Raw genomic sequence first — 15,619 nt, 5'->3', positions numbered from 1 at the left:
CACGTGGTGACAGGTAACAGTTTGCCAAAAATCAGACATAAAGCATCTTACTGTTTTTTTCATCTGTAACATGGAAACAGGAGCAGGGCTATTGCTATTTCAGCAGACATGGTCACCATTGACCTTTCTTCTGAAAACCCAAATTTTAGCCTGCAGGCACTCACGTGCATGGTAAGAGCCTGTGACAGAAAGAGGAGTGTGCACGAATGGTGTCTGACTTGTTTGTGTCAGCAGAAAGATCAGAGTCCTTGTAAGGTTAATTATTTAAGGATAAATTCACTAAGAGATTAGACTTTAAAAGAATAAGCTTGTTAAGCATGTGCCAGCATGGTCAACTCAGTTTACATTTACACAGCAATTAAGTCTCAAACTTCAGTAATTTGTTAAGTGTCCAGTCAGGACTGATGATTTTCTTTGGATCATAATTCCTTCCCGGTGCAGTCCAGTGGAAGAGTTCTGATCTCTTTCAATGCAGGTTGTGGGTGAACCAACAGTGTAAAGTGGATTAATATTAAAAATAGAAAGAGAGGGGGTTTAATACAACTTAACAGAGCTCATATGTAGTAACGTGGACTCAGCAGAAACAAGAGCATAATAATATCTCAATTCTCAGATTATCTTATCAAAATGTTTTCTGTGGAGGCCAAGCTAGTTTCTTGTACCAGCTAAGGTACAATATAAGGTATGTTATTATAGTACATTATAATTATATTTATAATTATAGTTTATATAGTATATTGTAAATAGCAAAATAAGCTATGTTAAACTGATGACTTACACAGAATCCAAACAAAGCCTCTTTAAACCTAACTTGTGAAGGCAGAAAGAAGCACAGGGCAGTGAAGTGCCCTCCATGTGACAGATACATGTGTGTGGGGGGGGGGTTTCCCCACACATCCCCTATTGCATGAAAGGTAAAGAACATAACAGCATCTGCAGTATGGCAGCAGAAGGTAGAGATAGGGAATTAAGTACAACAAACCTTCCTTGATTCTGACCTCTTCAGGACCAAGCAAACTGTTTTCAGTTCTGTTGTGGTAATCTGCCCAGCACAGCAAACACCTCCTCTTAGTATCTTTGTTAGGATAGTTGCTGGGTTCCAAAAAAACACAACTAAACCATTCTTCCTAGAAACAGGTATTGCTACCTATAAGGTAGCAATCTAGTTGTGTATTCATGCGGCAGAAGGAGGTGACTTCTGACTCTGGAGAACTGACAAATATTTCATACTGGCCTAGATTATTTCTTCCCAGCTGATCCTCATCCACACTGGGCTGAAGATTAACTTGTCTGTGTGGTTAAGAAGAGATACATGAACAAAACAAAATTAACAAAAAAACCATCCAACAAACAAAAAATATCAGGTGAAAATATTTACAGGTGATACTGACAACTATTGAATAGTAAAGAAAAATACCAAGTAGCCCAGTTCCTGATCCCCCTCTGGTCAGGCTTCCATGTGGCATAACTCAGGCACTCAGGAACACCCTGTGGTAAGATGCAGCACCCACAGATACCTGAACTCAAACTGGGAAGATTTTCCCCTTCAGCTTCACTGAAGACTGCAATGCTCTCATGATGGCCACCTCTTGGACTGTTGGTTTGTGGCTTTTTTTAGGGAGAAGGAAACAAAGAGACAAGGAACAAACAAAACCAAACAACAACAACGAACTAAACCTAGATGAAACAAAATTTGACTGCTATAAAATAATTCTGCCTCAAGTCCATTGTAACTTGCACTTTAGCAATTACTTTGAATGGTGGCTATGTGGAATCACAGAACCTAGGACCAGAGGGAATGGATGGAAGCTGTGCCAGGGGAGGTTTAAGCTGGATATTAGGAAACATTTTTTCACTGAGAGGGTTGTCAGGCATTGAGAGGGCCCAGAACAGTGGTGGAGTCACCATCCCTGGAGGTATTTAAAAGGCATTTGGACCTGGTCCTTAGGGACATGGGTTAGTAGTTGGATTATGGTGTTAGTTAAAGTTTGGACTGGATGATCTTGGAGGTCTCTTCCAACCTAAACATTCTGTGATTCCCTGAACAAGTGCATAAATACATAAGCACTTGGGCCCAGTCCGGGCTCTGCCATGGCACTAGTGCCACCTGGTGGGGAACTGGATGTGTCACCGCTGTCACCAGCGTCTCCGCATCCCGCTGGACGGCTCCTGAGCTCTCAGTTCAGCTTAGGCACTTGCCCGCAGCAGATCCTGCATCCGAGCATCCCTGCGGGCACACACCCTCTGCAGCCGCCAGCTCCACGAAACCTTCCTTAACCCTGCACAGCCGCTTCCATCACTTCCGTCATCTCATAGCACACACTGCCTGCTGAGCTTGCTAAGGGACTCCTTTCCCAGCATCTCCTTTTATACCCCGGTCTGAAATCAAACTAGGGGATAGAAAACCCTCACTGAACACTAAAACCACCAGGATGGGCACAAAAGTTTTTTTTTTAAAAAAAAAAAAACAAAAAACCAAAACAAAACAAAAAAAAAACCAAAAAACTAGGAAGACAGACAGAAAGACAGACAAGAAAGAAACAGACAAAAAAGACAAGACAGACAGACAGGAAGGAAGGAAGGGAAAAGGAAAAAGGAAAAAGTAGGAAGTAAGGAAGAAAGGCAGAAAGGCAGAAAGGCAAAAGGCAAAAGGCAGGAAGGAAAGCAGGAAGGCAGGCAGGAAGAAAACATCTGTATCCTTAGTAATTTTGGGGCTTTTCCCCCCATTTGTCACACAGAACAGAGAGCATCTTCCAAGAAAAATGGTTGCTAGGCATCTCTCCAACATGCTCACAGCACCTCCAAGCTGCTCTTTTCTCACTCCAGACTGATGTTCCTGATTAGCATGTAACAACTGCTGGGACATCACCACAAAAACCAACCCAGCCTAAAAACCCCACCAGTAATGGCAGCACTCAGCTACAGAACTTATTTAAACCTGAAACACACATGACAAAGCACAGATAGTTCAGTCAAGAGCACAGCGTGCTGACTTGATTTACTTGCACACTACTGAGAACAGGAAAAAAAAGAACTGTGTATGCAGACCTTGCAAGGAGCCCTTCCTGTCCTGCCTGGAGCAAGTTCTTCAGAAAACCATAGAATGGTTTGGGTTGGAAGGGACCTTAAAAATCTGTTCCAACCCCCGGTAATGGGCAGGGACACCTCCCAATAGACCAAGTTGCTCCGAGCCCCATCCAACCTGAACACCTCCAGGAATGGGGAATCCACAGCTGCCAGCATCTCACCAACCTCACACTAAATAATTTCTTCTTAATATCTAATTTAAATCTTTCCTTTCTCAGTTTTGAACCATTCCCTCATGTCCTATCATTACCTGCCCTTGGAAAAAGTCTCTCCCCAGCTTTCCTGGAGACACCCTCCTTCCCCACCAGCTACTGGAATTCCACTGTAAGGTCTCCCTGGAGCTGAACAACCCCAACTCTCAGCCTGTCTGCAGACAAGAGGTGCTCCAGCCCTCTGATCATCCCCGTGGCCTTCCTCTGAACTCATGAGCAGGTTAACGATCCCATTTTGTCGCATCTTTGCTTCCCAGGACGACAGACGCAGCTTCAAGGGACCCCCGGGTGCTGTCTGCACCCAGTTTGGAGCGCACAGCAAAGACCCCACCTCTACAGATTCGGGTGCGAAAGACCCGCACTGGAGACACAAATCCAGCCCCTACCTGCTTCCCAAGTGGGATACCGCATCGTAAGGGAGGGAATAAAACCTAATACCCCCCTCTCCTCCTTTACCCACCCGCCCTAATGACCGCCTCACCCTCCGCCCCGCACCGCCCGCATCACCGGCGGCACCGCGCATGTGCCCGGTGCGTGTGCGATGGAGGGGGCGTGGGGAGGGGCGGGATTCCTCTTTCCCTTTCCGTTTTCCCCCTCCCTATCCCCTTCCCCTTCCGACGGACGGAGGCAGGCGGTCGCCATGGCTAGCGGGGTGAGGAAGCGGAGCGGGGGTCGATGCGGAGCCGGCGAGGGGCTGCGGATGAGTTTGTAGAAGCTCCGCCCTGCAGGCCGTGGTTCTGGTTCTGGTGTGGGTGCTGGGTGGCTTTCCCGGAGTTCGGGGGGAGAGGAGGGAGGATTGCGGGCCCTTTGCTGATTTGTGTGCTCTCTTCGAAGCGATAAGCGGGGTGCAGGGGTTGGTTTGGTTTCTCCTCCTCACCCCTGTCCTACACCCCCTAAAAGGGGTGCGGAGTCGGTGCCGTTATTTGCGGGGCTGAGAGGAGGCTTCTTGCTGTTGGGTATTTGCAGGGTTAGGAGGAAAAATAGAAGTGTTCTTTGTCGTGTGTTATAAGCGACCTCTCCTCCCCTTCCCCGAGCAGTTTGTGGCTCTGACAGTGCTGCTTGTGGACTGCTCGTTTGTGGTGGAAAACCCAAGGGGAAGACCTGGAGCTTGCAGGGTTGCCCGGGGACTGAATAAGTTTGAAGGAAGGGGGAAAATGGGGCTGGGTAAGAGTTGGCTGCTCGGTGGCAGTAAGTAGCTACTGTGTGCTGAGATGGGTGGGTGAAGAAAGAATGGATATACGTCTGGGAATGAGTGATCCTTGGGGCTGCTGTCCAGCAGCGATCCCAGTTTTCCGTGGAGCCTGGAGGCTGCTTGCTTTCATTGCCTGAGAAGTTTACTGCATTGCTTTCAAAACATCATGATAATCTGGATCTACTTAATGTTTAGTCTGGAGGAGGCTCAGGGGAGACCTCATCACTCCCTACAACTCCCTGAAAGGAGGTTGGAGCCAGGGTGGAGTCGGGCTCTTCTCCCAAGCTGTTATCAGTAAGACAAGAGGCCATGGGCTTAAGCTCTGCCAGGGAAGGTTTAGGTTGGATATTAGGAAGGAATTCTTTCCGGAGAGGGTGATCAGACATTGGAATGGGCTGCCCAGGGAAGTAGTGGATTCTCCATCCCTGGAGATATTTAAAAAGAGACTGGATGTGGCACTCAGTGCCATGGGCTGGGAACTGCAGCAGTAGTGGATCAAGGGTTGGACTTGATGATCCCAGAGGTCCTTTGCAACCTGAATGATTCTGGGATTCTGTAATACTGCTCTGTTGTGCAGCTGCTGAGTGCCCTGGGTCTGAGCAGGTCCATGTGGTTCTCCAGACACCAATGGCAGATTCAGAGGGGATGGGGCAGCTTCTGGCAATGCCCAGAGCTCAGTTTGATACAGAGTGAGGCAGCTGATGGTGTGTGGAGCTGCAGACAACTCAACAGTTGTGTCCCTGTGCTAGTATATAAATAGAGAAAATGAAGAACTGGGAACTTCCAGGTGTGTAACGTTAGTTTTACAAAGATCAGAATTTCTCCCATAAGGAGACTTTTCTTCCCTCCTTAATTCTGTGCTCAGCTAAGCTTGTGGGAAATAAAATTTTAGGAATGTGCAGTCTCTGTGTGAGAACAAGTGACTTCATGTCAGGAGGATGAGGGACAGATTGAAAACCAGTAAATAATTTACCAAATTATGGCTTCCCTTGCACTTTGTGCCTTGAATTCAGGTTTTCTGCCAAATCCAGAGATTATAATGGAATGCCCATACTGAGACCCAGAGTTAGTTACTGTATCACATTCAGTAATTGGGTAACTGCTGTGAAATGCTTCATATTTCCAGCTGTCATAGCAATGGCTTAGACCTTGTTTGCATGGAAGAAAAATCTGAGTATCTCCTGAGCACTCCTGGGCTGTTTATATTTTTGCTCAATAAGAAAATGACATCCAAATTTCCAGTCTTGTTTTGTTCACTATTATTCAGCTTCCTGAAAGCAAATGTAGGGCAATCAAGCCTTTGTGTTGAAATTATGAATTTCAGGTCTGGGATTATTTCCAAAACCCAGTAGTGTTTCTCTCATTTTTCTCACTTGGTTGAACAAGAATTGTTTTAAATGAACCATACAACAGATGTCTTTCTTTTTTTTTGTTGTCTTTTAGGTTATTAAATGCAAGGCTGCTGTTGCCTGGGAGGCAGGGAAACCTCTCTCTCTAGAGGAGGTAGAAGTTGCTCCACCAAAAGCTCATGAAGTTCGTATCAAGGTAATTAAATCAATCATTTGCTGTATACATTTTATTTTGGGAAACTGAGTATTAAAGCTAAACAGTTTGTTTACCAGCAGAAGAAATGCTGAATGGATAGCATTAGTTGATTAGTTGATTAGTTGATTGATTGGGGGTTGGACTAGATGATCTTTCGAGGTCCCTTCCAACCCCAAGGATTCTATGAAGGATTCTATGATTAATCTCTCCACTGGCTCTACAAAGAAGAAAATTGTGGTATGAAAAAGAGATCTGTTTATGAAAAACACTTAATTTCTACTGGTCTTGTTTCACAATCTGGTCTAAAGATTGTGGCAAGTCTTGGGGATCGATTCCAGTTTTTACAGACCAAGTTCCCTTAAAACCTTGCAGGTAGGAACACCTTTTATCTTGTTTGAAGAACAGCAGCTTGTGACCTGTTGCAGGCATGTAATGCACTGAATTTTATTTCAGTCAGGCCATAAGTTCCTGGCTGCTGAGCTGTGAATGGTCTTTTTGATTCCCCACACCCAATTTTCTCATTTTCTCAGGACTTCCCAGTAGCTCCTATCTGCCAAAAAGTGTACATTGAGGTGAAGTTTATCTCTTGGAAAGGGTCGCTTTGTAGTGCTTAATACTTAAACTGGATTTATGCAGTACTGAGAGTTCTGTATGGTCTCTCTGGTCATTTTTCCTTTGAGACAATAACTTGGTTTAAATTTGAGATGCCAGTCTACTTTGAGACAACTTGGAGTACTGAATTTCTAGCTCTGGGAAACTAGATGTCATCATCTACCTGTTGCAGCCTCAGAATTTATTTGATGGAAAGGAGAAAAGCTGTACTACAATGGCTTCACTTTTTCCAAGGAAAAGTGCCTTGCCTTGGCACTCCTGTGCCTTCCCAGGGGTAAAGTATATTGGCCATATCACAGATGCTGCCAGCATTGGTGAATTTGTCCCAAGAGTTGTTCTGAATTTCTGATGAAAGGGAAATACCTACATCTGTGCTACTACTCTCTTCTCTGAGCTGCCTCAGATTATTTATTTCTCATCTCTTCTCAGTGGTGTCCACAAACAGGACAATGGGGCAGTGGTCACAAACTGTTAACACAGCAGATTGAATCTAAATGTCAGGAAAAAATTTTTACTGTGAAGGTAACAGCACAAGGGACAAGGCTGCCCAGAGAGGTCATGGGGTCTGGATGTGTTTCTATGGGATTTACTTGAGGTGATCCTGCTCCAGTAAGGGTCTAGGACCAGGTGTTCTTCAGAATTCCCTTCTTACCTATTTTGTGATTCTGTAATACTTCTTCACAGATAGTTGCCACTGCTGTCTGTCACACTGATGCCTACACTCTGAGTGGTGCTGATCCTGAAGGATCCTTCCCTGTGATCTTGGGTCACGAAGGAGCAGGAATTGTGGAGAGTGTTGGGGAAGGAGTAACAAAAGTAAAGCCAGGTAAGAAAGCATTTTCCAAATTTTCTGCCTTCCTAAGAAGTATTAAAAGTGCTGTAGTGCAGGAGTTAATGTAATGTCTTATTCTGGTGTCTGTGTCTATATAGATTTCTCTTGTCTGTGAGATAATCTCTTCAGTGTGCTCTTGGTTCCATGCTTGAAAGAGCCCAGCATACCGGTTAGATTAATATAGTCAGAAACAGCTTTTAATACACTAAGAAGGTTTTAAGTGAACACAAGTTCATATAAAAGCCATGGAAACGGAGTTCAGTTTTTTCATAGTGCCTTGCTTGACTTGATGAATAGCCACAGAATTTTTTTTTTCTCAGGGGACACTGTAATCCCTCTATACATCCCCCAGTGTGGAGAGTGCAAGTTCTGCAAGAATCCTAAAACAAATCTTTGCCAGAAGATAAGGTCTGTATAATTTTTATTTTGACATATGTTATAGTATCTTTTGAATGTATGCCTGTTTTAGTTATCAAAAATAATTGATAGGAGTTATCTTCATGTAATGAAGATGTAATGAAATGAAATGTAATGAAATATCTTCTTGATGCATCATTTAATGACTTGGAAAGTACATGTTTTAGGGAGTCAACTATGCACGCTCTCTGTTTTCCTTATAATGTCTTTTCTTTTTTCTGCCTTTAAATAAATCTGTTTCTGTGTTATGTATGAGAAGGTGTAAACTGTTAGCTTGTGCCCACAGCTTTGAAAACATAAATGCTTTGACTCCATATTTAATCTATACTTAAGGGAAGCAGTCAAGTGAATTCAGCTCTCGGGAGTTAACACCAAAGCTCTCAAGTGGTACAGAATGAGCCATGAAGCTCTTTTTTCCTTAACAGCTGCTTCCTACCTAAATTTTCAGTTCCAATTCTGAAAGAAAGTCTCCCAAACCCAAACAAAAAAACCCAGTGGCATAATTTATAGGTGCTGTTCAAGGGAAGCGCACTGAAGGAGGGAAGGGAAGACAGGGGTGTAGGTAGCTAACAAGGCTGTGTTGATAAATTTCATTTCGTTTCAGTGTTTCCATGAACAAATTAACAGCATGATGTTTTAGGAGTTTAGCATCTGATTTCTGTGAACTCCTGGGTTTACTGGAATAACACACACACAAATAGTGGTACAAGCATGCAGCTGCATCTCTCTGCTACTCAACAGATCCTTACTGCTTAAGATTCTGACTTTCTGTCCTGTCTTTGCCTTAAGAATTACTCAAGGGAAAGGACTCATGCCTGATGGTACCAGCAGATTCACCTGCAAAGGAAAACAGATTTACCACTTCATGGGGACTAGCACCTTCTCAGAGTACACTGTGGTGGCTGATATCTCAGTAGCCAAGATAGATGCTGCAGCACCTCTTGATAAAGTCTGCCTGCTGGGTTGTGGCATCTCTACAGGCTATGGGGCTGCTGTTAACACTGCTAAGGTAAATACTGGGGTTGCCTCTGGCTTTTCTGACTTGGCTGTATCTCAGCCAAAGGATGCAAACACCTTAGGGACTAGAATAAGACTGTAAGCATGATGTACCAAATTTCTGTTTCTTCTTCCTCTTCAACTGATGGAGTTTAGTGAAGAATTTCAAAGTTCTCCATAAAGGCCAGATCAGGTTAGAAGAACATGATGCCCTTTAGGGAAAATCCATGTAAAAGATTGTTTTTCCCTTTTGATACCAGCTATATATAATTTACTTTACCAATTCATCTTGCTCCAAGTCATTCTGATAATCTGAAACTCAGGGTGAGACAGAGCTGAGAGGAGATTGTTCATGAGTCTGGCACAGGTTTTAGGAGCTGAACCTTTGGGCAAAATGAAAAGCTGAGTACCTAAAGAGCTACTGGATGAAATTTCTATATAGGTTCCCTCACCTAATCTATCACTCATAGCCACATACATTTGTTTCCATGTTTCCTTCTCACTCACATGGAAGGATGAATTTTCTGTGTTGCTCATGGCTCTTTTCTGTTTCCTAGGTGGAAGCTGGCTCTACATGTGCTGTCTTTGGTTTAGGAGGAGTTGGGCTGGCTGTTATTATGGGCTGTAAAATAGCAGGAGCATCTCGGATCATTGGCATTGACCTTAACAAGGATAAGTATGCCAAAGCCCAAGCATTTGGAGCTACTGAGTGCATAAGCCCTGAAGACTTCAAGAAGCCAATACAGGACGTGCTGGTTGAGATGACTGATGGTGGTGTGGATTATTCATTTGAGTGCATTGGAAACGTTGGAGTCATGGTGAGTGTTTGCCTAACAGCAGAGGGGGGGGACGACACAGCTAGCTGTCACTTAGTTGTTTAGCTAATTAGTAAAAACCCCTCTTTCTTGTTACAGAAAACATGCCATCCTAATTTATTTATATTTTAAACAGCAATTATAACAGCCATGACTAAAAAAGTCAGTTTACATCCCATGCGAACTATGTAATTCAAGCAGATGTTACTGCTTATGTTAAAAAATGGCACTTAAAATTAACATTTTTTTCCTTAATGGGATGTTTTTTCAATCCTGAATTGTCATATGTTGGTAGTTGAAAAATTAAAAAAACCCACTGTACTATGTACAGTGAAAATCTCATGAACCACTCAGCATTTCTCTTTATACCTCAGATTATTAATTCAACCTTTGATTGCTGAAAGTATTGAATTTCTGTAAAGCTGGCTTTTCAGGAATGACAACAGCATTCCCAGTTGTCAGTAATATGGTCTGCATTGTCTTTGATTACTGTTTATCCCAGCTTCCAGTGGGAGTTTGGAGTGACTTCTCTGGAAACCATATGGGATATGAAAAGAGCAAAGTGAATCCTTAACAGTGTAAGGAGGCTGAATCAATTTAATGTTGCCCAGAGAGGTGGTGGAAGCCCCATCCATCCCTGGAAGTTTTTAAGGCCAGGCTGGATAGGGCTCTGAGCAGCCTGATGCTAGTGGGAGGTGTCCCTGCCCATGGCAGGGGGGTTGGAACTGGATGATCTCAAAGGTCCTTTCCAACCCTGAAAATCCTATGATTCTAATGTAATTTTCAGTGTATTTCTTGTTCCTTAAATACTACTGTGGTGATTCACTTACTGTGCCAAATGAAGTACAACCTGTGCCAGTCGAGGCAGCATAAACATTAGCAGTAAATGCTCTCTTTTGTCCTGTCCATCTGTGAAGAGGTCTGCCTTGGAAGCCTGCCACAAAGGCTGGGGAGTCAGTGTGATAATTGGAGTAGCTGCTGCTGGTCAGGAGATCTCCACACGGCCATTCCAACTAGTAACTGGGAGGACATGGAAAGGGACAGCGTTTGGAGGTATGGGGAGAAAAAGTAATTCACTAGGGTTTAAAGGTGGGAAGATGACACTGCCTTGGCTTTGCTTGTGCAAGAAATGTACTCACGACAGGGTATTGGTAAATGTTATGTTGGCTTTATCTGAAAGACTTTAAAAAGTTGATATTCTTACAGGCTACAAATAAGCACATGGGTATGAGATCTCCCATATTTTGAAGACAGTATATAACTATATGCTATTCAGTACTAAATAGAGGGATTGTTTTGTCATCAAGTGAAGATTTGGTCCAGTGAAGGGACCATGGGGACTCATGTAAGCATGTTTGTGTTGCTCAGTGATGAAGCAAATTGTGGAGCTAACATAGAACTGTGCTAAATACAGCTTTATTTTAAAGCAGGTGCTGGGTCCACGTTTTCTGCTGTTGAACCAAAAAAAAACCACTTTGAGATTGACTGCTAGCAATAACTTCAGGATTTCAGTGATTGCTGAAGTTCACAGAAGCATCCAAATGATGCTATTATACTGCCCTTTTTCCAAGCAATTAACAAAATTAAAGATGCATAGAAGGGCTGACTGAGATGCCTTGCATGTGCCTTCCTAGCTGAGGGCTGCTGTACAATGAAAGCAGAGATGTATCTAGGGAATGGTTGGTGCACTTACATGTTTGATCTGTGCTGTTGCCAGAGTCCTCTTGTCCTCCTTACTCACTGTCTGCCTGGAGCAGGAGGGACAAACATGTCACTGCTCTCTCTTCTTTTAAATAACTTATCACATAAATGCCCATCTAAGTGTTGTATTTTTTTTCTTTCTCTCTGAGGGGTGTGGAAAGGAGAAAAACCCACGCATGCTTTCTGTCTTTCAGGCTGGAAGAGTGTAGACAGTGTCCCAAAACTGGTGACTGACTACATGGCCAAAAAGATCAAGGTTGATGAATTTGTGACTCAGACCCTGCCTTTTAACAAAATTAATGAGGCTTTTGAGCTGATGCACACAGGAAAGAGGTAACAGTAGTAGTCATAATATCAAAAGGCATAGGAGGTATTACTTGGTAAGACACTGTCAAAACATAGGGTCCCTGCCCACTAAGATTTTAAACAGGGAGGATAAAAGTTGACATATACCACAGATTTATTTCTACAAGTCATTAAACTATTAGTCTACTTTAATTAAGTAGTAGATTATAGTATATTTTCAAACTAGGATAGACTACCAGCATAATCCATCACTTGGAATTATTTTTTAATATGTTACATTTTAATTTTTTTTTTTCTTCTAGCTTGAAGTTGGGTTAGAACATACATTTGATGGGTGTGTACTTAACATACAGCAATTTCTACCTTTTATTAATATAAATAACAATTTGGGCTGTTCATATTGCAGACTTAGGCCATAGCTGTATTAAACTCTCAAATGAGGCCCAACTCCACTGCATCTGAAGTGACCCTGCTGGCTGGTAAAAATCTAACAGAGAAAAGGGGAAAGGACTGGACAGTTTTAGCCTGAGGTGTGTTGGGAATTTGTGAGCCTAATTTGTTGGGAATTCAGATCAGATAACTACCAGTGCCTCTAAGAGAAGAAACCATCTCATTTGGCAGACTAGGTCGCAGATTTTTTAGGAACTTGTTTTGAATGCAAAGGAGAATCAGCAGATGGACAAGAAGAAAAATTGGAGAGAAATTCTAGTTAAAAAAAAATCTCCTGCCTATTTGTACTCATGCAGGCAACTCTTGTTTATCCATATTTAGGCTAATCTGCAGATGGATAAATAGTTACCAGAATTATCTCAAGAAACCAGCATGGTCTTTGATTTCAATCCATATTGATGTAATCTATATAACTTTCTCAAAAGTAGTAACTTTTTCTGCTTTATCTTATATGTATTCCTGTTTTGGATTAGTTTGTTCCCAGGAGCTGCATTTGTACCTTTTCCAACTGCAAACAAACTCTGCATCTATGTGAATTTCATCCAGCAGCTGCTGCCCTTTCCCAGTTACAAACTTCTCTATCATTTCACAGCTTTATTCCTTCATGACAGTGTCCTATGAAATTAATAATGAAAATTATTGAAATCCTTCAAGCTGCCACAAGAGGAAATGCATATAAATATTAATGTTTCTAATCCAATATTTTTGTCTAGCTTCTGAAAAATGAGTTTGGAAAAGCTTCTGTTTTCAGTGTCTCTTACTGGAGGAGAGACTAAAAAAAACAGGTAGCAAGCATTAGTAACCCATTTTGAACCAGGATTTTTAAATGTTATAGCCATAAGCATAACTTCATTCTTACATAAAGACAGCATAAGTTTATACTATGTATCAGCAACAAAAGGGAGGGGAGAGAAGAGGATATAATGGACTGATTTGTAACTTCTTTTTTTTTCTTTTCCATTTGAAGCATTCGAACTGTGCTAAAGCTTTAGAGCCAAACCTGGACCTTCCCGTTGACCAGCAACATGGCAGCTGTCCATTTAGAATGGAATTCCTGATAGAGGATAGAATCAAGCAAATGAAGATTCACTGGGATGAAGGAAGAGGATGTCTTTTAGAGTAAGCAGTCTGATTATTAAGTGTAAAAAAACTGGTAGCCACTTAAAAGCCTTATATAATTTGAACTGGTGGTAGAACTTCTATTTCTATACTTGTTCTAAAAATTCAATCGTACCTAACTCAATCTACTTAATAAAAGCTTATTTCTAAACACAGTGTTGGAATTATTGAGGATTATGACTGATTGTTGGGTCTTACCCTTTTCCTCTAGTGATTTTTTTCTGTGTCAATGAAAGGAAGAGCATTTTTCAATCACTGACAAGTTCATTACATGAGGCAGTTTGCTGAGAAGGAGCAGTGATGTGTTTTAACACTGAGAGTGGCTGTTAAGCTTCTGAGACTATTCTAGGACTCCAGAGGATGTACCATGATGAAGGCTTCAGAGTTTTTTGTTTGTTGGAAGGCAGGAGTTAGGTCTTCATTTTGGAGTTGGAGGTTTGTGTTTTTTTTAAACTAGAGTTGAAATGCTCTGAGTAAAATTCTAATTAAAACCTGGAAGCAGTGCCCAAGGTCCTGAAGAACAGGAATGGCAAAAAACTGCAGAGCAGAAGGAGAGAAGCTACCAAGTTGAAGAAAAAGTATACATAATAAGTCAGTGCTTCTCAGTGAACCAAGGACACTGACTGAGAGAAGTTTCATGTTATAAACTGTTACAGAAAGCTCAATGCAAACAGCAGTCTTATCAGAAGAAATTCTCACCCCTAACAACTGCTTTACCCCAAGAGACTGCCTATGCAGCTGGGACAATTACATCTTTTTAATTTGTCACTGGAAAGATGTCCCTGTAGTCTTCTGAAATCGTTGAAATAACTGCATTTATAACTTCATTTCAGACACTGTAAACAACAGAGTTAACTCCTGTGAATGTCATAAAAATTGAATTTTGAGCATCTGGAAGAAGTAAAAAGTGAGTCTGTACATGGAAAGTGAAACTTCCAAGACAGCAGTCAAGTGATTCTTAGTACATCAGAGCTCCCCAAGTGCTGGTTGGTCTTAAGAGAATTCACTAGAAGATTTACTGTCAAGCCTTTCCAAAAGCAAGAGTACTCTATAATAAACTACAACATGGTATCAATACAGTATTAGCTCAGCATCTCAGCAAAACCACCTCCCCCACTGGATCTAACATTTAAAAGCATTTCTAACATAACAACTGTTTCTGGAGGCTGCACAGACTAAATCAAGCCTAAACTGCCATGTTTTCTGCATTGCATTATTTTAGGGAACCTGCATCTTAAAATAACTTTGTAAAGCTGGTCTTGTAATACCAGGTCACCAACAAAAACCTTCAGAAAGAGCAGAACACTCAGGTCAAAGACTTACAGCTTCTTCCCAGCCTGAATAATAATATTAATACTGATGTCCCAGCCCTTACCTAGCAGAGTTTTCTGACTCTTTTGTCCTGCAAAGCAGCTGATTAAATGGATCATGTTTGAAGTGGTCTCTTTGAAGTTGCTCACCTAACAAAGGGACTCAAACATAGAAGTTATCCTTGGAGATCAAGGTGCTGTATTAAACTGTACCATCTTGACAACTGTAAGGACATCAATGGACAAAAAGTTTCCACCAAGGGACTTACCTGAAACATGTATATGGTCTGCTGGCTGTCATGTAAAAGATGGAGCTTGTGCCTTCTTCTTGTGCTGTTATTCGCCATCAGCTAATAAATCTTAAATATTCATGTTAATTTGCAGAAACTGCATTAAGAGTTTCCAGGGTCTCTTATCTGATAATAAAGGGAAAATACCTAAAGAGAGTGTTTCAGAACTGGCTGCATGATGGGTTGGTTTTTTTTTTGGCAAACTTTCTAAAAATATCATTAGAAAGGAGATTTAAGCTGTGGGGTTTTCGTTTTGTTTTTTAACTGGATATCAACTTTTCTAAGAATCAAAAATAGATAATATCCCAATTCTAGTCAGCACAAGTCTAATATGTCATGTTCAAGCAAAGTTACAGCTAGATAGGTGAAAAAAATAGATATTTTTATTAAATAAGTTTTCTGCAACCAGATGTGTTGTCTCATGTTGAAAGAACTGGTGTAGGTGCTGACTAAACTTTCCACTTGTTTAAAAACACTGTAGTAGTATGAAATCAGAATAAAGATTTTTCATGCTGTGATCTCAAATTATAGTCAGAAATATACAGCATCATAGATTACCTATATTAAAAATGTACAGTGTCAAATTTGGTTGCATTGGTGCAACAAGAAGTAAGTGTTCAAGTTGCATGTGTGCAGACCAAAGGATGATTTTTAACCAGTGCAAGCAACCTCGATGTAACTGAGAATGCTCTGTCTGGTTTTGGTTCACAAAAATAAATAAATTTTTTAAAAATA

At 41.7% G+C, this 15,619-nt stretch overlaps 1 protein-coding gene across 1 annotated transcript; it reads left to right on the top strand.

Annotated features, from left to right (window-relative positions):
* Window positions 1-3,880: 3,880 nt before the first annotated feature.
* Window positions 3,881-15,610, top strand: LOC103533704 (alcohol dehydrogenase class-3). Its single transcript, XM_030449480.1, has 9 exons — window positions 3,881-3,951; window positions 5,935-6,036; window positions 7,333-7,474; window positions 7,801-7,888; window positions 8,687-8,906; window positions 9,451-9,711; window positions 10,626-10,761; window positions 11,604-11,742; window positions 13,133-15,610. Exons 1-9 carry the CDS (start codon window positions 3,940-3,942, stop codon window positions 13,155-13,157), a joined length of 1,125 nt encoding a protein of 374 aa, XP_030305340.1. The 5' UTR covers window positions 3,881-3,939; the 3' UTR covers window positions 13,158-15,610.
* The last annotated feature ends 9 nt before the right edge of the window (window positions 15,611-15,619 follow it).

The sequence above is a fragment of the Calypte anna genome, chromosome 4A, assembly GCF_003957555.1.
Source record: "Calypte anna isolate BGI_N300 chromosome 4A, bCalAnn1_v1.p, whole genome shotgun sequence".
NCBI classification, from domain to species: domain Eukaryota; kingdom Metazoa; phylum Chordata; class Aves; order Apodiformes; family Trochilidae; genus Calypte; species Calypte anna.
Note: the sequence above shows the minus strand (reverse complement) of the source record. Positions and strands in the feature narration are given on the sequence as shown.

Excerpts from the sequence above, each read along its gene's own strand:
- LOC103533704 (XM_030449480.1), top strand. Across the intron at positions 6,037-7,332 it reads CTCATGAAGTTCGTATCAAG|ATAGTTGCCACTGCTGTCTG; the intron begins GTAATTAAATCA and ends ACTTCTTCACAG. Across the intron at positions 11,743-13,132 it reads CTGATGCACACAGGAAAGAG|CATTCGAACTGTGCTAAAGC; the intron begins GTAACAGTAGTA and ends TTCCATTTGAAG.